We start from the raw sequence: 27891 nt of genomic DNA on the forward strand, positions 1-27891 counted from the left end.
ATGCCAGCCCCATGCGAGTGCCATGTGTGGCGCTGCGGGAAGGGTGAGGGGAGCGCGGCAGTGACCCTGCCATCCATCCCCGCTCCTCCTCCTCCTCCTCCTCTGCCTGCTCCCGCGGGCAGGCAGCCAGCGGGCACCGGGAATGCCAGACACTCCCTGTACTGCTGTGCCCGGGCACATGCTGTGGGAGGGACGGGGACAGGGTGACACATCGCCTGTTCGCTGCTCCCCAACCTCCCTTGTGGCCTCAGAGGGGGACCCGGGTGTCCCGTGGCACCCACAGCCCTTTTTTAATGGCTTTGTGTGTGGGGTACAGGCATCAGTTTCCCAGGGAGGAGTACGTGGGAGTGCCAGCCCTGTACCCGCACAGGGCTGGGGACAGCGGAGGGACAGCCTGTCCCGTTTTGGGGTTCATCTCCCCGCCCTGGTGAGCAACAGCTGCCATGACCCCGGGCTGCTCCAGGCACCAAACTTGACCTGTTTTTCCGCACGGATCTGCCTGCTGAGAGAAGCAGCCGGGGAGGGGCAGAGCGGGGGGGGCCCACCTCATCGTGGGGCGTCACGGCGTCCCCAGCCACCCGCAGGGGTGAGTGGCACCCACGCCGTGCCAGGGGTGGGATGCCGGAGGGATGGGGCGATGCAGCTTGGCAGCCCCGCATCCCATCCCATCCCATCCCATCCCATCCCATCCCATCCCATCCCATCCCATCCCATCCCATCCCATCCCATCCCATCCCATCCCAGTGTGGATGCTCCCACCCAGCCAGCTCTCCGTGCCTCAGTTTCCCCAGCTGGCAGCTGTCCCACGGAGCAGCCCAGGGACGCCCGGACAGACGGACGCCAGCGCCGGCGGGGCACGGCGGGTGAGCGGCGCTGCTCGGGCCCCAGCCGGGGCGGAGGCGCCGATTTTATCACCGGGAGGGAGCGGCAGAACTGGTTTGGAGCGAGGCTGGGGCAGCGGCACAGCTCAGCCCGGGGGGCACTGGAGCTCCCGCACGCTGCCCGGCCACTCGCCCGCTCCCGGCTGCCCTGTGCTCGCCTGGCAAATCCCATTGGGATCATGAGTTGGCCGGGAGGTGTTTGGGGCCGCGGGGATCAGCTGAGCATCACACGGGTGATGCCCTGCAGCCAGCCCCGTGCCCGTGTGCCAGCCTGCTGATCCCACCGCATGGTTGGAAAAGCGTCTCCAGACCTGGACTGGGGCTGGAAGTGGGGGTTTATGTTGGGGTTAATAGGTGGGGAGGAACTGGGGGGCACTAGGAAGTGTTTGGGGCTTTGTCTGCAGGCTGTGGGGCCGCGCTGGGAGGATGCAGGGCTGTGCCAAGGGGATGCAGGATTGTGCCTGGTGGATGTGGGGCAGTACCTGGGGGATGTGGGGCAGTGCCAGGGGGAAGCCAGGCAGTGCCTGGGGATGCAGGATTGTGCCTGATAGATGTAGGGCAGTGCCTGGAGGATGTGGGGCAGTGCTGGGACGATGCAGGGATGTGCCAGGGGGATGCCAGCCAGTGCCTGGGGATGCAGGATTGTGCTTGGTGGATGTGGGGCAGTGCCTGGGGATGCAGGATCGTGCCTGGGGAATGTGGGGCAGTGCCTGGTGGATGTGGGGCAATGCTCAGTGGGGCATGGGAGCTGCAAGCTGAGCCTGCAGTGCTGTGTCCCCTTTGGATGGTGCGTGGGCGCCTGGTGCTGCAGGCAGATCCCGGTGCCCCTCTCTCTGGGGAGCACCGAGCCTTCACCGGGGGCTGGAGCAGAATCCGGGGGTGCCAGCAGAGAGCCCGGGGGTGCCAGCACAGAGCCCGGGGGTGCCGGGGCCAGGCTGGCGTGGCGGGTTGGCTTCCCAGCTGTTCTGGTAATGAATTTACATGAGCCGAGCGTGTCGACAAGGCGGCAGTCAATGGCTGAGAGCACCGGAGTTAATAAATGCTTGTATAATGAGGGCAGAGGGGAGCTCGCCGCTGCGCCGGCCGCCTCTCCTGGGGCCGGGGGGCAAAGATTAATCAACACTGAGTGCCCCCCGTGCCCCCCCGGCTCCCGCGGCGCCCGCCGTGCTTGCCTGCCCATCCACGGGATGCTCCGGGGATGCTCCATCCACCCTCTGCAGAGGATGCTCCAGGTGTTCAATGCTTCGAGCTTCCTCCTGGCCTGCTGGGAGTTGGGGGCTGCCCCACGAGCCCCCTGTCCTCCTGCCCACCTGAGAGCCGAGCTAATTTTAGGCTGGTGTTAATGAAGCTGCTGGGTGAAGTCTATTTTAAGGGTCCTGACATCAGCAGTTGCTGTTTTAGGAGGTGGAGAGCCCTGGAGCAATTGGTGTGACAGCTGGGGGAGCTCGGGGAGGGCTGCACCCTCCTGCTCAGCACCTGAACCTCACTTTTGGGGTCACTGTGCCCTGTAGCACCTCGGTGCTTTGGGGTGCAGTGGTGGGATTTGGGGCATGAGGATTTGAAGGTGCAGTGTGGGGAGCTGGGGGTGCTGTGCTGGGGATCCAGGGATGTGGTACTGGGAATTTGAGGGTGCATTGCTGAAGATCCAGGGATCAAATGTTGTTAATCCAGGGGTGCAGCAGTGGGAGTTTAGGGGTGCAGTGCTGGGAATCCAGCGATGAAATGTTGGGAGTTTAGGGGTACAGTGGTGGGGATTTGAGTGTGCAGTGTCTTGAGATTTGGGGGTGCAGTGCTGGGAATCCAGGGATACAGTGAATTTAGGGGTACAGTGGTCAGGATTTGAGTATGCAGTGTCTGGGATTTGGGGGTGCAGTAGTGGCAATTAGGGGTGCAGCAGTGGTGCTTTGGGTTGTGGCAGCACCGTGTGAGTCAGGGGACTGTGCCTCTCCCCATCACCTGTATCAGGATGCTGAAGTCCCTGTGTCCCCCAAAACACCCTGTCCAGAGCTCTGCTGAGCCCTCCTGCTCCATCATCCAGGGGCTCAGTGGGGCTGTAGGATGCTGAGACACGCTTTCCCCCATTACCTGAACTCGGGGTGCATTTTGGAGGTGGGATGGTGAACCAGAGGAAAAGCTGGGAAAGGGGAAATCGAAGATCCTGTCTCCACATGTCTAACCTGGTCTGTCTCATTCTCAGGCATGAGCCATGAGCCGAAGTCACCGTCCCTAGGAATGCTCTCCACGGCCACCCGCACCACTGCTACCGTGAGCCCCCTGACCCCGTCCCCCCTGAACGGCTCCATCGTTCCCAATGGCAGCCCTGCAGCCAGCAGCACTTTGTCCGTCCAGGCAGCACCTTCCTCCAGCTTCGCCGCCGCTCTCCGCAAGCTCGCCAAGCAAGCCGAGGAGCCCAGAGGTGGGAACAGGGACAGGGGCAAGGACAGGGTGGGGACAAACACTGGTGCCTTTCCCAGCAGCTGGAGCTGGTGTTCTCCTGTCATTTCCCACTTCTGGTGTCGTGTTTCGAGGGGGCAGTTTGGGAATTCTGTTCAATCCGGAGTAATCGGAGTGCTGTATCACTCACTGTCCCCTGGGACCAACCCTGCTCCCTCCCACCACACTGCCAGAGGTTCCCCAAATTTGCTACTTCCCCAGCCAAATTTCTCAACTGAACAGCCCCAGGAGGTGCCCAGCTCTTGTCACCCCCCACCACACCCCCTGTATCTGTTCAGATGTGGGATGCTGGGTGTGAGCTGCTTCTGGAACACCTTGGGAGTGCCCCCCCCCCCAGCCCTTTGGGGTGCCTCACAGCCCCTGCCCTGCCCCATAACTACCCCACATCCCCAGGCAGGGCTGTACATGGACTGGGACTGTGTTTCTGTAGGGTCCCCTATGTTCCCTGGTCGTGCCCCATCTCTGGAGCACCCTGAGGTTCCCTCTGTCTCATGGAGCATATCCCATGGGAATTTCCAGGGCTCCCACACCCATACAAGGAGGCAGCCAGTCCCCAGGCTGGGAAGTGTTTTAGGAGACTGCTAGTATCATCAATTTAGGATGAAATAGTCTTTATCCCTGTTATTTGCATCAGTGGGTGATCCCCTTGGATCACTGCCCACTGCCTGGGCACTTTGATCCTGGAAAAGACACTCATCCCCTCTGCAAGATGTTTTTTGCAAAGTCTTTTTGGAAGACCCTATTTAAAAGGCCCTTTTTTGGCACAGCCATGACCTGAAGCATCAGCTGCTCCCAAGGAAACATGTGGGGATACCAGGTCCCTGTAGCCCTGGGGGAACCAGGTCTTGGTGATGCTTCATCCTCACTGGAAGCTCCTGGTTTTTCCCAGCTGCTTCCTCTGGAACCCATCTGCTTCCTTTGGAGCGATTGATTGAGTTTGAGGAATTATTTTGCTTTTTTTTTTCCCCCTTGCACCCCGTAGCTTGTGCCCTCCCTGTGCTGCTCAGCACATCCTAAGGGACATCAGCAGGTTTGGGAATGGATTTTACGGCTCTGGAAAGAAGAAGCCACGTTCCTTTTGGATTTCCCCTTAACACCTGCATGGTTTGTTTGCAAAAACCCCTCCCTTGCCCGTTTGGGTGCCTCAAGTGGCCCATCCCAGAGGTTTCTGATCCGTGTGGGTTTGGGTGTGTGTTGGGAAGGGGATTTTTCTCCTCGCTGTGGTTTTTAGCACCAGGAAACAAATTGCTTTTCCCTCAAATCCTCACCCACTTCCCACGACAGGAGATGCTCACTCCACTTCCCTTCCCACCTCGGGAGATGCTCCGCTGTGGCAGATGCCAGATCCACACAGGATCACTGTATTTTTTCCACCTTTATGGGCTCACAGGTGTGCTGGCACATCCCTAGGGATATCCTGCTGCTCCACAGCATCCCAAACTGTCAAGGCTCATCCTGACTGACCTCTTCCCAGCAAAGCCCCACAAAGCCACCGCCTGTCCAGGGGCTGCTGCCTCTTGTCCTGCCTGGGGCTGTCTGCAGGGTGGGTTTTATTCCACTCCTCCTTCCCTTCTTTTTTTCCCAGTTCTCCGTCAGGGTCTCAGCTGTTAATTACATTTGCCTGTCAGCCCAGGCTGCTAATCTGCTATCGCGGAGCGGGAAGCGGGAGGTCAGAAAACAAAGGTGACACCATCACACTGTGCCTCTTGTCATCTCCAATCCAGATTAGTTTCATTGACTAACTCCTGGCTGAATACCACCAGTTAATTATAACGATCACAAACCCTCCCGTTTAAAGCCACACAGCGAGAATTAAGGTTCTGAAGTAAGACTTTAGCTTCATTAATTGCCGGGCTCATTGTGATGGTATTGATTGTTAACGCTATCGCGTGGTGAGTAATGGCTTCCCAGCTCAGAGGGGATTAGGCTGCTAATTGTTGTTGGCCTTGCGCTGACAAGATAGACTTCAGTGGGTGTCAAATCGGCCTCCTTTGTTGGGGACAGCCTTTCTCCTTCCCCCAGCCTTGCTGCTCTTCAAATGAAAGCGATTCGGAGCAACTCGGGAATAATTAATCGGGGAGGGCGGCCGGCAGCGGGATGCTCCACTTGGCCTCTGCTCTGCTGAGCATCCTTCCCACAGAGCGTCCTTCTGGAGCATCCTTCCCACCCAGCATCCCTCCCACTGCCCAGGGATGCTCCTGCTTCCCCTGGCATTCCCAGCCTCCTGGTTGCCTCCTGGTTGCTTCCTGGTGTTGCGTGGTGTGAGGAGGGGGCAAGGGGACGGAGGTGGGGCGCAGGGTGAGGAGCTGTTGGCATGCCCTGGGAGCTGGCTGCTGTGCCCACAGGACAGGAGCTGGCTGGCACACTCAGAGGAGTGGCCTTGCACACTCAGGAAGATGAGGGGACACCCTGCACACTTGAGGGAGCCACGGCCTCTCTCCGTGCCCTGTCCACTGCTTGGGAGCATTGCTGTCACCACATCTTGTGAGCACAGCCTACTCCTCACTCTCCGACAGCTGATCCCTGTTGACATATTGGAATCTCTCTCTGACCCAGACTCTGGGATGGAGGGAGCCGAGTTTGGGGGTTCAGAGCCTCCCCATGCTTCCCAGATGGGTTTGGGGAATGGGAAGTGTTCCGTGGAGCAGACACCAGACTCCCTGTGCCCTGGTTAATGTGGAATTTGTATTTCTCTGCTTTTCCTGTTCTCAACTTTCACTCTGTTTTTATTTTTCCTTTGGAAATATGGCCAGCATCCCTGGGGTGGGGATAAGTTAAAGTACAGAAGTATTATGCCAATGAAACCAAAGCCTTGCCCAAGGGTTTCAGGGAGTCAGTCCTTCACCCCAGTGTCTCCAGAGGCCCTGGTTTGTCTGTGACAACTTCTCCAGCTGGATTAAGGAGGCTCTGGGTTTGCCTTGGGAAGATTTGGCTGTCTGGGGCCAGCACCACATTGTGTGGGACTGGGGGTTTGGAAGTTCCTGTTAGGTGGGATCAAGGGGCTGCCCCATCCCACTGTGTTGGGTGGAGCCTTTAGCACCACTGGGAACTTATGGGATGGGAGGATGGGGGGCCAGTTTGGGAGTCTGGCAGGATGCTGAATTCCCTGAGTGCACCCTGGTGCCCCACCCCTGCTCCCTGCAGTGAGGCATTCTGTCAGGAATGGCTCCAGCTCCTTCAGAGGGTGGTTTCATCCAGTTAGCTGCTGTTTTCCTAACTTATTTTCAGTTTCTGATTTAATTCCAGGGTCCTCACTGAGCAGCGAGTCGTCCCCAGTGTCCTCTCCAGCCACCAACCACAGCTCCCCAGCCAGCACTCCCAAACGTGGCCCCATGGGTCCCATCATCGTGCCCCCAGGGGGGCACAGCGTGCCCAGCACACCGCCCGTGGTCACCATCGCCCCCACCAAGACGGTCAACGGGGTCTGGAGGAGTGAGGGCAGACAGGTATGGCTGTGTTTGGGGGTTGCCCGACCCCCCTGAAGGATGGAGGGTGTGGGACACTGTGCATGGGATCACTGGGCTGCCCACATTTTGTCCCTTCCTCTCCCTGCTGTGTCCTCGAGCTGTGTCACCGGTGCTGCCATCGTCCCCCTGCTGCCATCATCCCCGGGCTGCCATCCTGAGGGGAGTGCGAGGAAGGAGGAGGAGGAGGGGGGTGAGAAGAGGGGGAGAGCAGCTAATTAAGAAGCATCGTTAGTGGTTCTCCTCTCCTCCGCATGCTACAAGCAGATTCCCGGGGGGATTATGCCACTTGGAAAGACTAATTAAACCACAAAGCGGAGAGGCGAGGCTAGGGGATGAGAAGCGCTGGGGGCAGGGGTGGGGAGGAAAAAATAAATGGAACCGTGATCCTTGGGAGCTCGGAGGGGTGCGTGGGATGTCCAGGAGCTCCCCAGCCCGGTGTCACCCCTGTGTCCCCCTCGGTGTGGGGGTTAACCGAGCGTGGTGATTGTCTGGCAGACAATCTGAGATGGGAGGTAATAAGAGCAGAGCCTGGCACGCACAATGAGCTCCGTGCAGGCGGCAGAAGTGGTGGCCGGGTGGGGGGGGGGACACACCGCACCCTTTGTGGTGACCTTGGGGCTGCCCCTGCCCTGGATGGGATGGGGTGGGGAGGGGGATGCTGCGGGTGCTGCCATCCTCCTCCTCCTGAGCTGCTAAATGGAGAAGGTGCAATGAAAAATCACAATTTTTAAACCAAAACTTGCCTCGCTGTGGGGCCGCCCCACTAATTGTCAGATCCTATGGGGTCTCTTGTCACCCCAAGTCGTTCCCCCTTTGCTAGGGGTGCTTCACCAGCTGGAGGGAGTGACCTTCATCCTGACACCAGGGGTGGAAGTTGATGGAAAGCTGCTGAGGCCCTGTGGGAGGGTGCTGATGCCGGGGAGGGGGGGGAACTGTGGGCTGACCCCTGGGTTATGGCCCTTATCAAAGGCCGGCTGGATTTCCCCTGGCCGTGTCACTCCTCCCTGCATGATTAATAGCTCGGGAGAACAAAGCAGCCATAAATCTGCAGGCAGGTAATGGGTGTCTTGCCCTCAGCTCTGCCCCAGCTTCGGCACCTCCTTTCCCACTGGGGGCCCCCCTGGTGTAGCCTCCCAGACCCTCCCACCCCTCCAGCTACCCTTCCAAAGCCCGGATGCAGGAGATGCCCTGGTGGATGAATCCTTCCACGAGTACTGGTGCTATCCAAGGCATGCTGGAGACCTACTGAGGGTCTTGGGGAGGGGACACAGCAGGCATTCCCCATCCCCTGCTGTCCCCCATCTTGGCATTCCTGTCCCTTTGCCTTCCAGCAGGAAGCAGGGTCTCGAGGCAGCAGCAGCAGCGCCGGCCGCGAGCGCCTCATCTCGGAGCCCCCCCTTGCACAGGAGAAAGCAGGAGGTCCCACTGTCCCCTCCCACCTCCTGGGGACACCCTACTCCTTCGGGCTGCCCCCCAGCTCCGTGGTCCAGGACTCCCGCTTCCCGCCTCTCAAGTGAGTCTGCTCAGAACGAACGGGAGCGGTTTGCAGGATGCGGGTGTCCCCTGCGAGCTCTGATGCCACCTGGGGGAGGTGACATCTCCCCGGGGGGGGGGACAGGGAGGAATGGTGACCATCTCCTTGTTCCCCAGCCTGCAGCGGCCGGTGCACCACGTGGTGCCTCCCAGTGCAGTGACCGAGGATTACCTGCGCAGCTTCCGTCCCTACCACACGGCCGAGGATCTCCGCATGTCCTCCCTGCCTCCCCTCGGCCTCGACCCGGCCACTGCTGCTGCCTACTACCACCCCAGCTACCTGACACATCACCCCTTCCCTCATCCTGCCTTCAGGTGGGCACCTCTGAGCATTGGGAATACCACTGGATGAGCTTTGGGGTGTTGGGAAGTGGGAGCATGATCCGCTGAGGGCGTTCTGGGGCTCTCCATCCTTTTCTCCCAGTAGAAGGCAGCACCCATCTGCCTTCTGGGAGGGGAATTGGGGGGTTCTTTGCCTGTCTGAGCATCCCTGTCTCCCCAGGATGGATGAGTCGTACTGCCTATCGGCACTGAGGTCCCCCTTCTACCCGCTGCCAGCGCCGGGCTCGCTGCCACCCCTTCACCCCTCGGCCATGCACCTGCACCTCTCGGGGGTCCGGTACCCCCCCGAGCTCTCCCACTCGTCCCTCTCCGCCCTGCAGTCCGAGCGCATCTCCAGCCTCGCCGCCGAGAGGTACGGAAGGGCTGATGGATGGCGGGACGGATGGATGGGACATTCCAGAGGACCAGGGGTGGTTTTGGGATGCTCTAGGAATGCTGAGAGGTGACTAGGGATTTGGGAGTGGTGCAGGGGATGCTGGCAGGTGCCCAGCAATTGTTTGGGGGTGCTCTGGAGGTTCAAGGGTGTTCCAGAGGATGCTGACAGAGCATCCAGGGTCGATTTTAGGGGTACTCCAAGGGGAAGATGTTTGGGGTTGGTGCTTTTCTTTTTGGTTTTTCTCTTCAGGCTGCAAATGGACGAGGAGCTACGGCAGAGGGAACGGGAAAGGGAGCGGGAAAAGGAGCGGGAGCGAGAAGCCGACCGGGAGCGGGAGAAGGAGCGGGAGCGGGAACGGGAGCGCGAGAAGGAGCTGGAGCGCGAGCGGGAAAAGGAGCGGGAGCGGGAGCTGGAGAGGCAGCGGGAGCGTGCCCGGGAGAAGGAGCTGAGCATGGTGAAAGCCATGGAGGGGCCCTTCCTCCCCGTGGCAGAGCTGCACGGGCTGCGGGGGCACCCGGCCGAGGAGCGGGGCAAGCCGGTGGAGCCGCTGGCACCCAGCAGAGCAGGTAATGCCCGCCTTCTAGAGCTTGCCTTGGTCCCCTCTCCCCTCCAGATGGCAAAGCTGAGGGGGTCGGAGGCCCCGGGAGGTGGCTGGGGACGGGGATGGGCTGTCCTGGCTGCCAGATTGCTTTGCCAGGAGCCCAGCTGCAGCAGCTCAGAGTGGCGGCACGGTGCCTGTGCCATCTGACTCGGGCCGGGCTGGCACTGTGCCCGGTGCATGTGGGGCAGCTGGGCTGGCAGCAAGTGGGCAGCGACCACTCTGACCGGTGGCTACCCCACAGCTCTGGGTCCTTCCCGCCCATAGCAACGCTCACCCCAAAATACCCCCTCCCCCTTCCACACCCTGACTCTCCATCACCCCTTTTCCATCGCAGACAAGCTCAAGGACTCGGTGTTGCCCACGCCAAAGCCCATCCAGCACCCTCTACACCCGCCACCGGGCTCCCACCACCCCGTGCCCAGCCTCATCCCCAACCACAGCGTGTTCCCTCTGCCCGGGAGCAGCGCGGCCACGGCGCTGCTCATCCATCGCACCAACGAGGAGGAGAAGTGGCTGGCCCGGCAGCGCCGGCTGCGCCAGGAGAAGGAGGATCGGCAATCCCAGGTCTCGGAGTTCCGGCAGCAAGTGCTGGAGCAGCACCTGGACATAGGGCGTGCCCCGAGCCAAGCTGAGCCTGAGCACCGGCCTGAGCATCCCAGGTAGGGATGATGCCAGTCGTGCTCCAGGGATGGAGCTTTCCCCCAAAACCGAACTGTGTTTTCCCATGTTGCAGCAGGCCTTGCTAGAATATCTGTATCTTAAGCTGGAGAGGGACTTTGGACAAGGGAAAGGAGTGATAGCACAGGGGGTATGTCTTTATACAGAAAGAGGGCAGGGTTAGGTGGGATAGTGGGCTGACATTCTTCCTTGTGATGGTGGAGAGACCCTGGCACAGGATGCCTAGAGAAGCTGTGGCTGCTCCTGGATCCCTGGAAGCGTCCAAGGCCAGGTTGGATGGGGATTTGAGCAATCTGGTCTAGTGGAAGGTGTCCCTGCCCATGGCAGGGGCTGGAATAGGATAATCTTTAAGGTCTCTTCACCCCACACCATTCCATGATGCCTTGTTATGATGATTTATAGGATCTTCCCCCCAACCTGTGGCTGTGCCCACCCTATTACCCAGCTCTGCCCTTCATCAGGCATCCACCACCCCACAGCCATGCCCCTCACACATCCTATGAGCCGAAGCCACGGTGCCTGACCGGTGCCAGCGGGTTCCTGCCACACAGTTCCAGCCAGGCCGGCTGTGCTGGCAGTGCCGGGCATTCCCTGTGCCCGACATCTGTGTGGCGGCAGGCGCCGAGCCCAGGAGGTGGCCAGGGGCCAGCAGTGAGTGGCCAGGTGCTGCACAGCCACCAGCACTGCTAATTGCAGCTCCCCCCTCCCAGGCAGCGGGGCTGGGATGGTGGCTACCTCGTTTGGGGGTACCTGCACCAAGCCTGGGCAGTTTGGGTGGCAGCAGAGCGTGCCCATATCCCCGGATTGATTGACAGGGCCTTGCTTGCCCCCGTGGCTGAGCACTTAAGCGGTGCAGGCTCATCCAGCCAGCTCTGCCGCCTGCTCCTTTTGTTATTTTTGGGTATCCAGGGGATTAGCGCGGCTCACGGAGGATAATAAGGAGCGGATCACAGGGCGGCACAAAGGCGAGCGCCCGCCGCGGGCTCCCTTCCCCATCCGCTCCTCCCACCCCAAACCGGAGAGGAGACAGCAAGGTCACCCCGAAACACCTGCAGCTGGGGATATTCCATCCCCATCCTTTCCCTGCATCCCAGGGGACAGGCGGTGCTCCCTGCCGATGGTGACTCGATGGCGGCGCCGAGCTGAAGCCGCTGCGCTGTGCGGAGCTCCGGGGCACTGGAGTGGAAAAGTGTTAAATGCACAGCTTGGGCACATGAAATATTTATCCTGCAAACGGGCTGGCTCCGGCTCTGGCTGCCAGAGGAGGGCTGAACTGGGGTGATGCCCTCACCACGGGGCTGTGGAAGGACTGGTGGCTCGTTTGTCCCCATGCAGGGGTCAAGGCTGGGGTCTCCAGCCCAGTGCTCCTGGGATGCAGCCACATCCCTTCCCAACCCACCCATGCACAGCCTTAACTCTTCCCCCATCCCTCAGGTTTGTGGTGGGGAGGGGACAAGAGTGGCAGCTCCATGTGCACAAACCCCTCTGGGTGTTCCTCACAGGGATTTTTCTCCCCAAAATCCCCCAGGGCTGGAGTGCTGCCAGCTCTCTTGTGGCAGTGCCAGCTCCTCACCTCTCGGGTGCTCTCCTCCCCCTGCAGGTTGGGATCGAGCCGCCACGAGCCGAGCAGCCGGGAGCCAGGGCAGCACTTTGGTGGGCCCCCACCCCTCATCTCCCCCAAACCCCAGCACCACCCCGTCACCACGTCCCTCTGGAACCCCGTCTCGCTGATGGAGAGCCCCCCTGACCCTCCCAGGCGCCTCCCCGAGCCCCACACCCTCCACAGCCACCCAGCACCCTTTGAGCCCAGCCGCCAGGGCATCCCACTGGTGAAGGTGGAGAGGGTCTTCTGCCCAGAGAAGCTGGAGGAGGGGCCAAGGAAGAGGGACTCTCTGGAGAAATACCCCCCGGGACGGGAGCCCGGCGCCCCAGAGCATGGGGCCTTCACCCACACCCCCTTCCTAGCTGAGCTGGAAAAGTCCACTCAGAGCATCCTGAGCCAGCAGAGAGCCCCAACCACCCCATTCCCCGAGGCCGCCAAGCCCAGCTCGCCGTACCGGCCCCCCCAGCCCCGTTCCCAGGACCCCATGTACATCTACGATGAGTTCGTGCAGCAGCACCGCAGGCTGGTCAGCAAACTGGACCTGGAGGAGCGCCGGCGGCGGGAGGCCCGTGAGAAAGGTGAGGGACCATGGATTTCCCCCCCTGGCACCAGGACCTGGCCAGGGGTCTCCCAGGGATGCTGACATTCCCACATCCGAGCGGTTCGGTAAACCCTGCGCTCCAGACGTGCCCGATTAATAAATGATGAACTGGAGCTAATAAGAGGGTTTTAAATATTGATGGGGCTGCTGGAGTGGGGATGAAAACAGCAGTGAGGAGGAGAGGGAGAGCTGGGAGGGGCTGGAATTGCTGTCCCCACTCCAGTGGGATGAGGGCTCCACCCTCATCCAGCCTCCTCAGCCTGTACCCCGCTGATCCCCTACCACACATCCCACAGCAATGCCAGGAGGATACACAGGGATGGGCGATGCCCTCCGAGGTCCCACAGCTGTTGGAGAGGGGAGAGGGCTCCCCTCACCCTGCTGGGCCCCGTGTTGGACCCACATCGCTCCCTTCTGACCTCCTACCCTGCTGCACCCTTATGCCCAGTGGGGTTCCCCTGTGTCCCAGAAGATTTCCTGGGGTCCCAGCAGGTCTCCAAGGTGTCTCCAGCCTCATGCCAGCCTCTCCCTGTCCCCAGGGTACTACTACGACCTGGATGACTCCTGTGATGACAGTGACGAGGAGGAGGTGCGGGCCCATCTCCGCTGCGTGGCTGAGCAGCCCCCGCTGAAGCTGGACACGTCCTCTGAGGTACTGGTGGCATCCCCTGTCCCCTCCCTGTCCCCTAGGGCTAAGCAGCCCCTCCTTTACACCAGTTCCCAGTGCCCAATACAGCCACCATCCCCACATGTCTGCAGAGGCACCAGGGGGTTAGAGGTGGGGATGGTGAGGATGGGGAGGGGGATGGGTAATGGAGCTGAGGATGGAAATAGAGATGGAAATGGGGATGGCGGTAAGAATGGGCACTGGAATGGGAATGGGGGTGGAATGAGGATGAGGATGGGGCTGGGAACAGGAATGAAAACGAGGATTAGGGGAACGGGGATGAGAATGGGGATGGGGAATGGAGATCAGAGTGGAGATGGGAATGGGGAATAGAGATGAAAATGGGGATGGGAATGAGGATGCGGAATGAAGATGAGAATGGGAATAGGAATGGGGATGGGGATCGCAACAGGGATGAGGGTGGGCATGAGGATGGGAATAGGAATGAAGACGAGGATGCCAATGGGCATGGGCATGAACATGGGGATGGAGACGAGGATGGGGCATGACCCTGCTCTGCTCTCTCCCTGGTCGCCCCAGAAGCTGGAGTTCCTGCAGCTCTTCGGCCTCACCACGCAGCAGCAGAAGGAGGAACTGCTGAGCCAGAAGCGGCGCAAGCGCCGGCGGATGCTGCGGGAGCGGAGCCCCTCTCCACCCACGGTGCAGAACAAGCGCCGCACGCCCTCCCCGCGCCTCCCGCTCTCCACCCGCTACAGCCCCGACGAGATGAACAACAGCCCCAACTTCGAGGAGAAGAAGCGCTTCCTCACCATCTTCAACCTCACGCACATCAGCGCCGAGAAGAGGAAAGGTAACAGCCATGGCCCGCGCACGCTCGGCTTTGGGGGTGCCCTGGGGTGTCTGCCTGGGGCCCTGAGCTGGCTCTGCTGAGCAGAGGCTACACTAAACCTCAGCTTCCCATGCCGCAGACAAGGAGAAGCTGGTGGAGATGCTCCAGGCCATGAAGCAGAAGACCACACCGGCTGCCGTGGTGGTGAAAAGCTCCCCGCGGGACAGCCCCGGTGCCCCCAGCACTGGTAAGCACTTCAAGTCTTTCCCTGGGTCTTGGGTTGCGGGGCACTGCTTTGCCTTGAGGGGTGCACGGAGTCCTGGCTGCAGCCAACTGCTGCTCCTCTTCCCAAAGAGCCTCCAGTGCCGCCGCTCCTGCTGGACCTGGATAAACCCGTGGGCATCGCCGTCTCCGTGCCGGAGGTGCCGAAAGCAGCAGAAGTCTCCAGGTTAGACCAGTTGAGACCCCAGGAGCCACCGAGGCCCAAGGAGTCGGGCACGGCACCGGACAAGCCCCGGCTGAGCGATGGGCACCCCGGGAAGAAGGCTCTGAGCATCCTCAGCTACGTCAGGGGTCCCCTCCCCAAGGACATCCCGGTGCCGCTGTCCCACAGCATGAACGGCAAGAGCAAGCCCTGGGAGCCCTTCATTGCCGAGGAATTTGCTCACCAGTTCCATGAGTCGGTGCTGCAGTCCACGCAGAAGGCGCTGCAGAAGCACAAAGGTAACAGGAAGTTGTTGGAAATTACTGTTTTAAAGTCTCTTAAAAGAATCACCAGCAAAATTATCAGCAAAACCAGGCTTAGTGTAAAACCAGTATCGCAACAAAGTTCGTTGGCAAGGTTCACTCTCCTGTTTATTAGATGGTTAAAGCGCTCTGAGGAAAAGCAAACAAAAGTCCAAAGTCAGGAAATAAACCCCAAATAATCTGTGTGGAGGCTGGAGTTGGGGGGGAAACAAAAGGGTAGGAAAGGGTAAAGATGAAAAGGAATGTGGAAGACCCTTGTGTTGAGTCACAAGTTCAGAGTAGACCCCTGTGCTAAACTGAGCCTAGACTTGATCAACAAGTTATGTTTAAAGCACTTAACTTAAACTGAACAGCATTTAAACTTAATTGGTAACTTAAACAATTTAGCAAGGGATTCATATAGAATTTACTATGCCACACAACAATAACTTCCTTACATGCCCGACTTGCAAATCTAAAGTACTTAAGAATCCAGGAGAGTAAGATTCTGCACCGAGTGCCACATCTAGCCCTTCTTGAATCCCTTCAGGGATGGGGACTCCACCACCTCTCAGTGCAGCTCCTTCCAGTATTTAACAAACCTGCCAATCAAGAAATTCTCCCTGATGTCCAGAGAAGGAAGCAGGGATGCAGGAAGCTAGTTGGGTCTTGGAATATCACCCCCCTGTCCCCCAACCAGGGTTTGATACTGGCAGCCACATTGCTGGAGCGTCCCATGAGCTCATTGCTGAAGCTAAAAATTAGAGATAATACAGTTCCAAAGCTTCCAAACTCACTCAGTCGAGTGACTGAAACAAATAAAACCACTCCAGCGCACAAGGAGTGATAAAACCCCACAGAAGATGCTGTAAGCCCCTGAAAAATCTGGGAAGGGTGGAATTAATGCCTTGGGGAGCAGGCAGGGGCTGACTGTGGCTACCCACAGGGGGGACAGTGGAGCAGAACCACAAGCTGGACACATCCATCCACTACAACATCCCGGAGCTGCAGGCATCCACCCGCCTGGCCGGACCCCCGCACAACGGCACGGCCGAGGGGCTGCTCCGGCCACTGCCCCCCCTGCCCCAGGACTCCGCCTCCGAGGAGGAGGAGGAGGAGGAGGAGGAAGAAGAGGAGGAAGAGGAGGAAGATTACCCCAGGCCCAAGTGGCAAGGGATCGAGGCAATTTTTGAAGCTTACCAGGAACATATAGAAGGTAAGGGGGTGCAGGGAGGGTAGAATGCCAATTTGTGCTTTAGTTTCCTGTGGGAGGTGTCACTGGTTCCCGTTGGGATGGACTGGGGAAGCACTGGGGGATCTCCAGCAGTGCAGGAGCAGCATGGAAGCAACAGGCACTGCTGTTTTTGCAAAATTTAGGCATGAAAAACGGGTGTATTCACAGCTGCCCAATGCCCTGTCAGTGAGATCTAAAGGTTCCCCACAGGCAGTGCCAGGGCTGGGAATGTTCTGGGATTCTGGGGGCAATCACTGCTGGCTGGGCAGAGCCTAGACCAGTGCTGGCACCCTCCGTGGGAGGAGCTGGTGCTCAGCCCTTGTCCTTTGGATGTTACAGAACAAAACCTGGAGCGCCAGGTGCTGCAGACGCAGTGCCGGCGGCTGGAGGCCCAGCACTACACCCTGAGCCTGACAGCTGAGCAGCTGTCACACAGCATGGCGGTGAGTGGGGGTGGGCACTCCATCCCCTGGGCACACATCCCCTGGGCACACATCCCCTGGGAACCCCATCCCCTGGGCACACATCCCCTGGGAACCCCATCCCCTGGGCACACATCCCCTGGGAACCCCATCCCCTGGGCACTCATCCCCTGGGCACACATCCCATGGGCACCAGGGTCTGTGGACACCCATCCCCTGGGCATCCAACCCTCCTGGGTACCCAGCTTTCCTGGGATCTGACCTCGAGGTACCCAATCATCCCACAGCACATCCATTTACGTATTGCACCCATCCTGTGCAGTGCCCATTCCCTGCAGTGTCCAAACCCTCAGGGCCCATTCCCCGCAGTGCCCATTCCCTGCTAGATCCCAAACCCTCCTGTTTCCCAAACTGCACTGCCCCATTCCTTGCTGTATCTCAAACCCTGCTCTGCCCATTCCCTGCACTGCCCCATTCCTTGCTGTATCTCAAACCCTGTTCTGCCTGTTCCCTTCCTTGCCCATCCCTTGTGGTATCCCAAACCCTGCACTGCCCATCCCTGCACTGCCCATCCCCTACTCTATCCCAAACCCTGCTCTGCCCGTTCCCTGCTCTGCCCATTCCCTCCTGTATCCCAAACCCTGCACTGCCCCATCCCTGCACTGCCCATTCCTTGCTTTATCCCAAACCCTGCTCTGCCCGTTCCCTGCTCTGCCCATCCCTTGTGGTATCCCAAACCCTGCATTGCCCATGCCCTCCTGTATCCCAAACCCTGCACTGCCCATCCCTGCACTGCCCATCCCCTCCTGTATCCCAAACCCTGCACTGCCCATCCCTGCACTGCCCATGCCCTCCTGTATCCCAAACCCTGCATTGCCCATGCCCTCCTGTATCCCAAACCCTGCACTGCCCATCCCTGCACTGCCCATCCCCTCCTATATCCCAAACCCTGCACTGCCCATCCCTGCAACACCCATTCCCACCACCACCCCCACCCTATTCCCCCACTATTCCCTGCCCCACGAGCTGTCCAGTGCCCTACTGACCATTCCCTTTCCCATTCCCTGGCTGCCTGCAGGAGCTGAGGAGCCAGAAGCAGAAGATGGTGTCAGAACGGGAGCGCCTGCAAGCCGAGCTGGATCACCTGCGGAAGTGCCTTGCCTTGCCTGCAATGCAGTGGTCTAGGGGTTATTTCAAGGGGTATCCCAGGTGACGCTCCCTGGGCCAGGCCGAACATATAGTCTAGAAATAATAATCTATTTTATTACCTTGAATATTTAATATTTTTCACTGGGAGGTTTGAAGCTAAAATAATAAAATTTAGAAAAAAAAAAAATTAAAAAAAAAATACAAAAACAACCGAGACAAAAAGGAAAAAAAAAAAAAGAAAAGAAAAAAAAAAGGACAGACAAAACCACGACAACAAAATCGTTAATAATAAAAGGAAGCAAACAAACAAACAAAACTAAAGAGAAATAAATAAATAAATGGAGAATGTGCCATGCATGAAGCAAATGGGAGCCGGGAGGAGCCGGGAGCCCACCCCATGGCCAGCAGCCCCTGGCATGTCCCCTCCTGTCCCCTCCTCCGGGGGCCACAGCTCTGAAGCCCCCCCCCGCCTCCACCCACCCACACTTTATAACGCTCATTTTTTTTGGTTCTTTTGTTTTTTTTTTTTTCTTAAAAAAAAAAAAAAAAAAGAAAAAAAGACAATGAAAGACTCCACGACAACACTAAACCCGGTGGGGCCCCGCGGGGCCGGGTGCTGCCGGATCCTGCTCCCAGCACTGCACCCCCAGCCCAGGGTTTCCCCTGGAAATGCACTTCGCTATCAAAAAATAAAGTCAATAAACTGGTTGAAGGTCCCTTTTTGTTCCTGGTTGGTGGGGAAGGGGCAGGGACACGCGCGGGGTCATTTTGTCACCCCGGCTTTGGGATTGAACAGGCGGGAAAAAAAAAAAAAAAAAAAAAAAGAGGAAAAAAAAAAAAAAGGTGCTTCAGCCTTGTACTGTGTATATATATTAAAAAACAAAGTTTTGTATGTTTTTATTGCTTTTAATTATTGTTATAAAAAGCTTGCCTTTTTTTTTAAGATGTTTCTGCTTTTTTTTCCCCTTTTTTCACCCATCTTTCTACCTCCCTGTTTTTATTTTCTTTCTGTTTTTGTTTTTTTTTTTTTTTTGTTTTGTTTTTTTTCTTTTGGCAAAAGGATTAACTCGCTTTTTAGTGTTTGTACTGCTGCTGGTCGGGCCAGAAAAGATAATTGAAACGTTTTAAGAAGAATTGAAAACCAGGAAAAATAAATGCCCTTTTCCAGTGGGGCAGGTCCTGTCCCACCACCAGTCCCTCAGGAAGCTCAACCCTTCCACCCTCCTGTGTTCTCTTTTTTATTTTTACCCTTTTTCGTTGCTTTCTGGGGCTTTTTCTGCTCCAGCTGGGTCTTCGTGGGTGTCACAGTGCCGGGTGGTGTCTGAGCCTTGCCCAGGCTCCGTCTGCCAAAGGAAAAATCCCAAGGAATTGTGCTGAGAGGGTGGAGGGTTGAGGGATGGGTGGCATTGGGGTGTCCTTGTCCCCCCACAAAAAATACCAAGACAATCAGAGTGGCTCTAAGGCAGTTTGGGCACAGGGAGAGGGGGTTTTGTGGGGTCTCTTGGTGTCACTTTGGGGACAATCCATGTGGAGCTGTGCCTGCAGGTGGGCAGGGATGTCCTGGTGCCACCAGGGTCACCCTTGGTGCCATTTTTAGCTAAAAACCATCTTAAAAAAAAAAAAAAAAGCTAAAATCCAGCCCGTGCCCTGCCTCCTCCAGGGGAGCCTTTTTATTTGATTATTTTTAAATTATTTATTAGAGATTGTTTTTAATTCGCCACGAGACCAGCTCACATCTCTGGGAAAAGGTGACCTCTGCTTCCTGCTTTAAATTCCCTCGTTGCACTGGCAAAGAAAAGCACTAAACCCCCCACCCCACTCCCTGCTCTCTCATTGGCTTCACCAAATAAAAAAAAAAAAAAAAAGCTGGGCAAGATTAAAAAGCAAAATGCCCTTGTGACAGAAATTAGTTTAATCTTTTTTAAATCCCCAATTGCCTCGCCAGCCTCTGGCCTCGCCGCTGCCAACTCGGGGCTTCGAAGGGAATTTTAACACGGCAAAATTCACTCGTGGCTCCTCTCCTTTCCCTTCCTGTGTGCCATGGCAGAAGAAGGCAGGGATGGAAAATCATTGGCAATTTATCCCTGGCCGTGCTGAGGAGCCTGGCTGGGATGCAGCCTCGCTCTTGTGCTGACTTTACCTCCTCACCAGCCTGGATTCAGGGTTTTTGGACCAATTTTCTCCCTGCCCCAGGGTTGTGGTGAGCATTTGTGTCTGTGCAGAATTGCTGGAGCAGCTGTGCCAGAGCCTGGAAGGAGGAAGGAGAGGAAGGCAGAGCCTGCTGGGAGCAGGTTGGATGCTGTGAAAGAAAACAAAAAAAAAAAAAAAAAAAAAAAAACCCAAAAAAGGAGAAAAACCCAACCCTAAACATGTTCAGAGTGTACTTTGTTGGAATTAATTGTAATGTAATATATTAATTGTTGAATGTAGTAATTAGGTATTTATGAATACATTGCTGTAATTCCTGAAAACATCCCGTAAAAACCCCCCAAAATAAACTCTTCCACAACGACGGCAAGGAATCCTTTCTCCGTTGGGAACGCAGCCCTGCTCTGAGCATCCCCAGCCCTGCTCCGAGCACTCCCGGCAGCTCCCGCAGGCATTCCTGCCATCCTGCCCGCTGTGCCAGCCCTTGGGGGCACAGCCCAGGCAGGCAGGGCACAGATGGCAGCGGGAGCCTGGCCCAGATGCTCGGGGAAGGGCAGCACTGGCAGCCTGGCACCCTCGGGCTCCAGGAGTAATTACAGCTGCCATCAGCACAGCCCTGCTCCTGCCAGAGCCTGTCTGGATCCTGCCTGGACTCTGTCCTGGTTCCCATCTTGATCTTGCCCCAGATCCCATCTTGATACTGCCCGGATCCTATTCTGATCCCACCTTGATCCTGTCCTGGACTGCATTTTGACCCTGCCCGGATCCTGCCCTTGCCTGTCGCTCCTCTGCAGGGAAACAGGGCCAGAGCCAAAGGAGAGCTGCAGGATTTCCCAAGCATTGTGTGTGAAACAGCCCAGGATTAATTTGATGCCATTCTTCAGCGGCGATTTTTTTTTTTTATTATCTTTCTTTTTTTTTTTTACAGACAAGTTTTGGATTAAACCCCCAAATATTACAAAAATAGATAGATGATATCCTGGTATTGGAGAGGGAAAACCATTTTCTTTTGTCCTTCTCCAAAGAGCAGATGGATCTGCTTCCCAGCTGATCTCCCCAGCAGACACCTCATTGCCAGCACATCTTCTTTTTTTTTTTTTTTTTTTTTCCTTTTTTCCCCAAGGCTCTGAGAAAATCCATGGAAGCACCGCCTTGAAATTTATGGCTTTCAAGGCAGTGTGTGGCCTGTGCTGCCCTCAGAAGTTCCCTCTCTGAAGTACAACCCGAGAGATCCGCCCAGCGAGTCACTGCCTGCACTGAGGCTCTGGTGATGCTCCAGCAGCTCTGGAGCAATTCCCACCCGGCCCCGAGAGGAGATTTGAGGGCTGGGAGGTCCTTGCAGGGAGGTGGGAGCTGCTCAGATGAAGCAGCTCCTGCCCAGCTCCAGGTCAGAAATCCTGGGAGTGGGAGCTCTCCCCAGGCTGGAGGTTAGTCCGGAGCTTGTACATGTGATCCAAAGCTTGGGTAAGGAAAGTCCCGGTGGTGTTGATCTCCATCAGGGTTAAATTATCCAGCTAAAAGGGGAAAGAACAATATCACGGAGGCCAAGGTACCCAGGAAGCAGCTCACAGCCCACAGTTCCCTCTGGTGACACCCCAAGGGACTGACCCAACTGCCAGCCCTGGCCAAGAGAAGCACCCCAGCACCATTTCAAGAACATTCCCCATTCCTAAGGAGTGTTCAAAGACAAGCTGGATGGGGCTTGGAGCTGCCTGGTCTACTGGAAGGTGTGGAAAAGGGGTGGGATGAGACCTTTAAGAACCAACCCAAACCATTCCATGACTCCTCTGCTTCCCACAAGGAGCTGCCCCTGGCCCACGAGGTTCAACACACAACTCCAGTGACGCACCCACAAGCCAGGACAAGCATGCCCCAAGCCAGCCTTTTCCCAGCAGCTCATCCCTCATCCCTCAGCGCCCTGGGGCAGCTGGATCCCTCCTGGGATGAGCTCCTGGCACACCTTGGCGTGAGCCTCCTGCTGCCGCACGAAGCTGTCGGCGGAGAGGCGCAGCTTGGCCACGCGTGTGTCCCACGTGTCCTTCACCAGAGTCCGGATCTCGTCTGCTCTGGGGATGTTGTCAGAGGCACTGGGACAGGGAAAGAAAAGGCAGGGTCAGAGCAGGCTCTGAGGGGTGTGTGGTTATGTCACTGAGTAGTGTTGTCACCATCTCACTCCCCCACGTCCCTTGCAGGACAGTTTGCTAAAAACCCGTGACTCCACATTAAAATCCTCTCTGCCCCTTCTCCTACTGAGATTTCTGGGATGGTTTCCTTCCCCAGAAACGCTCAGCTCCAACGCAGTAGTGGGCTGTCACTAGAATCCTTCTGCTCCTCAATTGCCCAGCTGTTACGAGGTGCACAGAGGGCCCCAAACCTGGCGAAAGTCATGACCAGCTGGGGAAACCAAGGGCTCAAGCATGGTGAAATCCCTGGCTTGGGGCTCCCAGGGCTGCATCAAGGAGAATTAAGCTGGAAGGGCTGGATGGGATGTGCCACATCACCCCATTAAGGTCATTCAGCGCTGCCATAAGGAGCTGGGAGACACGATCAATGCGCACGGACAGAGCTGTCAGGGTTGCTGGAGCGTGCTGGGAAGCAGCAGCACGCCAGGAGCCTCCTCTCCAGAGGAAAAGCCAGAGCTAGAATGCCCACCCTGCTTAATCGAGGGCTTAAAAAGTCAGCAGAGCCCTCGCTGAGACAAATACCAGCCAGCACATTTTACAAGTGAAATGCCTCAGCAGGCAGGAGCTCAGGCTCGGAATATCCCCGGCCTCCTGCTCCCCAGGCTGAGGGAAGAGGAGCTTTCCTCCTGAAGGAGAGCCAAGGAAGAGGCCTGGAGGCTCGAGGCTGCTGAACAGATTGCAGCCATGGAACGTGTTACGGCTCCTCCAGGCCTCCACGCTGAGCTGCTGCTCAATAAAGCGACACAGCCCCAATTATGAGGCCAAGGAACAAGCGATCCCCAAGTTCCTGAGAGGCAGAGTTACCACGAGGGAAAAGCTGCTGTGAAATCTTGGCAGGATGAGGGGATAAACCTCCCTCAAACTCTCCCTTTCCCCACCGCCCTCTGGGGCTGCTGCCAAGCAAAGCTTGAAAAATCATCCGTGCTCACACCAAGTGGGGTGGAAAATGGCCCAGCTCAGCTCCTACTCACTAGTTCAGCAGCAGCTTGGTGAGCTCCATGTAGTAGGGACTGGGCATAGGAGTGAAGGTGTCCTCTTTCCGCTCCTGATCCCGGATTTCCTCCAGTTTCCCTAAAATACAACCAGGGATGCTCAGGTTTTGCCAGGCCTTCAATGCTCCCTCCCCAGGAAAATCCAGGTCGTTTTTGTAGGATGAGCTCAGGGTCCAGGACTCCAATGATGTGAGGGCAGGAAAAGGTTCCTGTGAGCAGGCACACAAGGGACATGGACACTTCCATGGTGTCCCTCCTCACAGAGATTTTCCCAGGGAATTTGTGACAGGATGAGAGAAAACAGCCTCAAGTTTTGCCATAGGAGGTTCAGGATGGACATCAGAAGGAATTCCTGGACTGAAAGGATGATTAAACACTGGAAGGTTTTTGTCCAGGGAGGTTTGGAGTCCCCATCCCTGGAGGTGCCCAAGCAATGGCTGGATGTGGCACTCAGTGCTCTGGGCTGGTGACAAGGTGGGGGCACAAGTTGGATTTGATGAGGTTGGAGGTCTTTTCCAACCTAAAAAATTCTGGGATTCTGTGACCCGAAGTCCCTAAAGCTTCTTCTGAACAAGCTCCACCACCCTCAGAGTAAATAAAGAATACCAGTGGTGAAACATGAGATCCTTCTCTTTCAGTTGCTTTGTGTTTTTGAATTAAGCTCCTCGCTAATGGTGAAAAACGGGTTATTTTTAATTTCATGTTTCCACTGCACCCACTGAAGGCCAGAGCTGAAGCCAGAGCTTCCATCCTCACCAACATCCATCCATTCTGGGGGAATGAGCCGACACTTCTGCCTCTGCTTCAGATTTATGGCCAACCACACAGGCACTTCCACTGGCAAACCAGGATTGAAGGGACCCAGATCTCCCTGGAAAACAAATTAAGGATGAGAGGCAGGCAACAACCAAGGCTTGGACTGCACAGAATTTGTCTGCTAATGTGGTGAGAGTTTCCAGAGGATTTGGAAAAGCTCCTCTCACTTCCCAGAATTCTTGCTCTCAGACTTTTCCTCATCTCCCTCAAGAAAGAATAACCAATGTTTCCAGTAGATTTTCTATTTCGAGGTGCTCCACAGGAATTACAGCCACAAATTCCATCTCCCTGGACATGCCCAGGTTCTGGTCAGCACCCAGGACAGCTGGACACTCCCAGACAGGGCTCAGGGGCTGCACAGACCCCCAAAGATGTGGGGGACAGCACAGCCCCCTCCCAAACCTCAAGGAGGCCTGCACTCCCTTTTCTTCTAATCCCCCTGCCTGTCATCCCTGAATCCCTTCATCCCTCCAATCCCACCACCCCAAAATCCATCCCCATTACCCCCATCTCCTCCCTCTGTTCCCAAACACCCCAGACCCATCCCAATCCCCCCCAGCTCCTCCCCCTCAATCCCAAACCCTTAACCCCAATTCCCTAATCTCCTGTCCCTGCCCCCCAGAGCCACCCAGCCCCGTCCCTGCCCCCTAAGTCCCCCGAACTTGTTCTCGGGCACCCCAAGCCGTGTCCCCAAGGCTCCGGCCCCCCTCCAACCCCTGTCCCTGCCCAGCCCGGCCCCGCCGACCCCAATCAGGTGAATCCGGTCCAGGCTGAAGTTGGGCACGATCGTCACCAGCTCCTTTTCGGCCAGGAACTCCACCTCGGCCGGCTCCATGGGCCCGGGGGAACCGAACCGGGATGGAACCGGGATGGAACCGGGATCGCTCCGGGATCGCACCGGGATGGAACCGGGATGGAACCGGGATCGCACAGGGGCCGACCCCGCCGCGCGCCCTCGCTCCCTATTGGCCGCGCAGCCCTCAGGTCCCGCCCACCGCGCCCCGCTCCCGCCTCCCGGAGCGTTTTTCGCGGTCTCCGGGAGAAGGCGGGGCCTGGCGCGGCGCGGCGCACGCTGATTGGCTGTTCCCTACTGTCGCCGTGGCGCACGCCTCTCTGATTGGCTGTCCTGCCCTCCCCGCGGCCCCGCGGTGGGAGGCCCGGGTGGGGGCACGGGGACCAATCGCGGAGCTCCTCCCGGGCTCTCGGCCAATCAGCGCTCGGCACTTGTTGCCGGGGCGCCTCGGGAGTGGCGGTGACCTCCGATGCCGCCCCCTGGCGGACGGGAGCGGAAGCGCCCCGTGGGAACAGGCTCGGGTCCCCGCGACCCCCGGGGCTGTGATGGGTGACACGGAGTGTGATGGGTGACACGGGGCTGTGTGGGTGACACGGGGCTGTGCGTGGCTGTCCCTGGGCTGTGCCCAGGCCCCAGCAGCTGCCCTCCTGTGCACAGACCAGCAGCTGAGTGTGTCTGTCTGTTCAGTAGCCCCTGTGCAGACATCCATGCACAGGCACCTACCATTACTCACCTGTCCCTTTCCTCTGTTCCCCATCCATCCATCCATCCATCCATCCATCCATCCATCCATCCATCCATCCATCCATCCATCCATCCATCCATCATCCATCCATCCCCCTCCTCACATCCAGCTCAGCCAAATGGCTTCTGGATGATTTTTGGGGGCTGCATCCCATTTGCAAGTCCCCATGGAAACTCCTCCCCACCAGACAAATCCACCTCTCCTCAATCCCTCTCCCAAAACCACCTCGGGCTCAGCCCTGGGACCACCCACGGAACAACCACAACCCTTGGGATGCATGTTACCCCCACTCTGGGGTGGGAACCAAGCCTTGGAGACCCCCAACCCACCCCAACCGTGGGTGGCACGAGGAGGGTCCCTGAGCCCCCATTCCCAGAGCATCCCCTGGTGCCTCCAGCACGTGCTGGGCGCTCCAGAACATCTCCCCCACGCTGCGCCTCCCCTTGCGTGTCTTTTGCCATCTGCTGCTGTCATTAAAAAATTAAATTTCCATCTGCTTTCACACTCCCGCCTCTCCCGCCGGCTCCGGGTGCCGCTGCTCCCCGGGAAGCATCGCCCCCGGCTCCCTCCCGGCATGCGGCCGATCCGGCGGGATAAGGGTGACGACGCCGAGTTCATTTTCCCGCTGCTGTTTGCTGGAATAGATTCTTCAATCCTCAGTGGAGAAGTGGGGGCCCCACTTTTATCCACCCATGGGAAAGAGGGTGGCTCCTGGGGGGTGGTGTTGGAGTGTTTTGGGGGGTACAACCCACTCCCCCTGTGCTGACACAGCCAAACCGGGGGTGTGGAGCCCCAGGGGTTTTATTCATCATGGGAGTTCCCCCTCCCCGGCGCTGTTAGGAAAAAAACACGAACCCCAGCCCTTGGCGTCCAAACCCACGCACGTGGGTGCCCCGTGAGTCCCTGGGAGCTGCACCCTGGAGGCTGTGGCTCCATCCTGATGGAGCAGGGACAGGTCCTGCCAGACTGGGTATCCCCCATGTCCCCTCTCAGCACTGGCTGCAGGGTGAGGGGCTCTCCCCGCGCCGCCCCTCGCGGGACAGCGTGGTCCCCGTGGGCGTGGGAGGTGTGACGATGATGGAGGGCACGTGCAGGTGCTTCTGTCCCGAGGATGCCGCCGGGGTCCCGTCGCTGCCGTTCCTGCTGCTCACACACATCTTCAAGCCTGGGGAAATTTGGGGGGATAAAAGGGGGATAAAAGGAGATCAGGCGCTGGGCTACAGCATCTCCCATCTCCCCGCCCTCCTCGGTGTCTTTATGATCCACTGGAGTACCCACAGCATCCTCACATCTCCTCCCCTGGATCCACCTTGGATTTTGGGGGGGTTTCCTAGATGCATCCCCCTCCTCATCTGACCAACTGCCCAGCCCACTCCCCCTGAGGGGAGAAGATCGCTTTAATCTGCTTTTTTAATCAGGAGAAAAGCCCCCGTGTGGCACAGGCGGCATCCAGGGAGGTTTCAGCTCTTCCCAAGCAGGAAAATGCCTGGAGGGGACAGACACTGATATTTTTAATCTCTTTTTAATTAAGGATAAAGCCCTGCCTTATGTAAGGGAGCTGGAAAAGGGGGAGGGTCTTTTCTTGTATTCCAGACTCCAAGCTCATCACATGGGCCTGGAGGCATGGGGGAATGTTTTGGGGCTCTGTCCTGGATTTGGGGGAGGATTGGGATTCCCTGGCCGCTTGCTTCACCTGTTCTGTTATTCCTTGTTGGATGGGGGAGGGGGGAGGTGTGAGACCTCAAACCCTCCCAGCCACTCCCTTCCAACATTCCAGATGCAGACAGGGGGCAGAGCTCATTTTTGGGTGATGCATCCAACTCTGTGCCCATCACAACCAGAATCTCAAAGAATCTGGGCTTGGGAAAAGCCAGGGAAGAGGCAGCTCTGCATCCTAAAGTGGGATCCTCATTAAGTCCCATCCCTAACGACCCCAAGGATGATTACCAGGAGTCAGAGGGATGCAGAGCTAATGGGAGATGTGATATCCAGCCTTCACCCTGTGAGGCCAGCAGCATTAAAAGCTCCCACTCTCCCACAGTGCAGACATTCCTGATGCCATTCCCAGCCTAAACCCATTAAGAAAATTAAAGTTGGGGAAGAAGCTCCTGGTTGGAGTATCCCTGGGAAGAGTGGAGCAGTGCAGGATGCTTGGGGTCAGCCTGGAGACCAGGAGCCAGAACCCTGGCTCTGGGCTGACCCCCGCATCCCATCCACATGTCCCTGAGCAGCCCTTCCCTGCCTCCAAGGAAACCCACCTGATTTCTTGTGGGCTGCCCTTAACTCATGGGTTCTCGACAGCAAAGTGTGAAGGACAAGCACAGGACTGGGAAAATAAAGCTGGGAAAATCCTCTCCGGGGTGATCCAGGTGCAACAGGTCACCCATAGGACTTCAGAAATTCCACCACATTCCCAAACTCCACCAATCACGCCCACACCTAAATCCCCTCCAGGTACAACCTTCCCTCAGACGCCTTCAGAGAGCAGCAACACCCCAAAGCCCCGTCCCAAACTCACCTTTCAGGCAGGATAACTTGAGCCCCATGTTTTCATCCTCTCAGCGGGATCCAGCTCTCCAGCTCCACCGCCGGCCCTCGCCGCTGGCGCTGGGGAAGAGAGGTGAGGGTTGAGGGAAGGGATCCTGGGAGGGAGGAAGGAGCAGGAGCTAAAAGCTCACATCTCTCCCTGC

At 57.6% G+C, this 27891-nt stretch overlaps 2 protein-coding genes across 9 annotated transcripts in view; one reads left to right on the forward strand and one right to left on the reverse strand.

Moving 5' to 3' along the window:
- GSE1 (Gse1 coiled-coil protein) overlaps positions 1-19128 on the forward strand; it is a 61821-nt gene extending 42693 nt beyond the window's left edge. For 3 of the 8 annotated variants that reach the window (XM_062499796.1, XM_062499800.1, XM_062499797.1), the window contains exons 2-16: positions 3079-3297; positions 6582-6781; positions 8134-8315; positions 8453-8650; positions 8838-9029; positions 9303-9619; positions 9989-10313; positions 11933-12513; positions 13076-13188; positions 13744-14014; positions 14118-14240; positions 14348-14716; positions 15666-15935; positions 16293-16396; positions 17454-19128. In XM_062499796.1, the coding sequence (XP_062355780.1) occupies positions 3079-3297; positions 6582-6781; positions 8134-8315; positions 8453-8650; positions 8838-9029; positions 9303-9619; positions 9989-10313; positions 11933-12513; positions 13076-13188; positions 13744-14014; positions 14118-14240; positions 14348-14716; positions 15666-15935; positions 16293-16396; positions 17454-17588 (3599 nt within the window). In that variant the 3' untranslated portion in view covers positions 17589-19128. Of the gene's footprint in view, positions 1-3078; positions 3298-4763; positions 4879-6581; positions 6782-8133; positions 8316-8452; positions 8651-8837; positions 9030-9302; positions 9620-9988; positions 10314-11932; positions 12514-13075; positions 13189-13743; positions 14015-14117; positions 14241-14347; positions 14717-15665; positions 15936-16292; positions 16397-17453 lie in introns of those variants that run through there. The other 5 variants (XM_062499801.1, XM_062499802.1, XM_062499799.1 and 2 more) reach the window with 4 other exon arrangements.
- Positions 19129-20384: 1256 nt separating this feature from the next.
- GINS2 (GINS complex subunit 2) lies at positions 20385-24501 on the reverse strand. The gene is made up of 5 exons (XM_062500176.1): positions 24409-24501; positions 23604-23718; positions 22827-22926; positions 21633-21759; positions 20385-21186 (listed from the first exon to the last, which is right to left on the reverse strand). Exons 1-5 carry the CDS (start codon positions 24496-24498, stop codon positions 21061-21063), a joined length of 558 nt encoding a protein of 185 aa, XP_062356160.1. The 5' UTR covers positions 24499-24501; the 3' UTR covers positions 20385-21060.
- Between the last annotated feature and the right edge of the window lie 3390 nt (positions 24502-27891).

Source organism: Cinclus cinclus, chromosome 11 (genome assembly GCF_963662255.1).
Source record: "Cinclus cinclus chromosome 11, bCinCin1.1, whole genome shotgun sequence".
NCBI classification, from domain to species: Eukaryota; Metazoa; Chordata; class Aves; order Passeriformes; family Cinclidae; genus Cinclus; species Cinclus cinclus.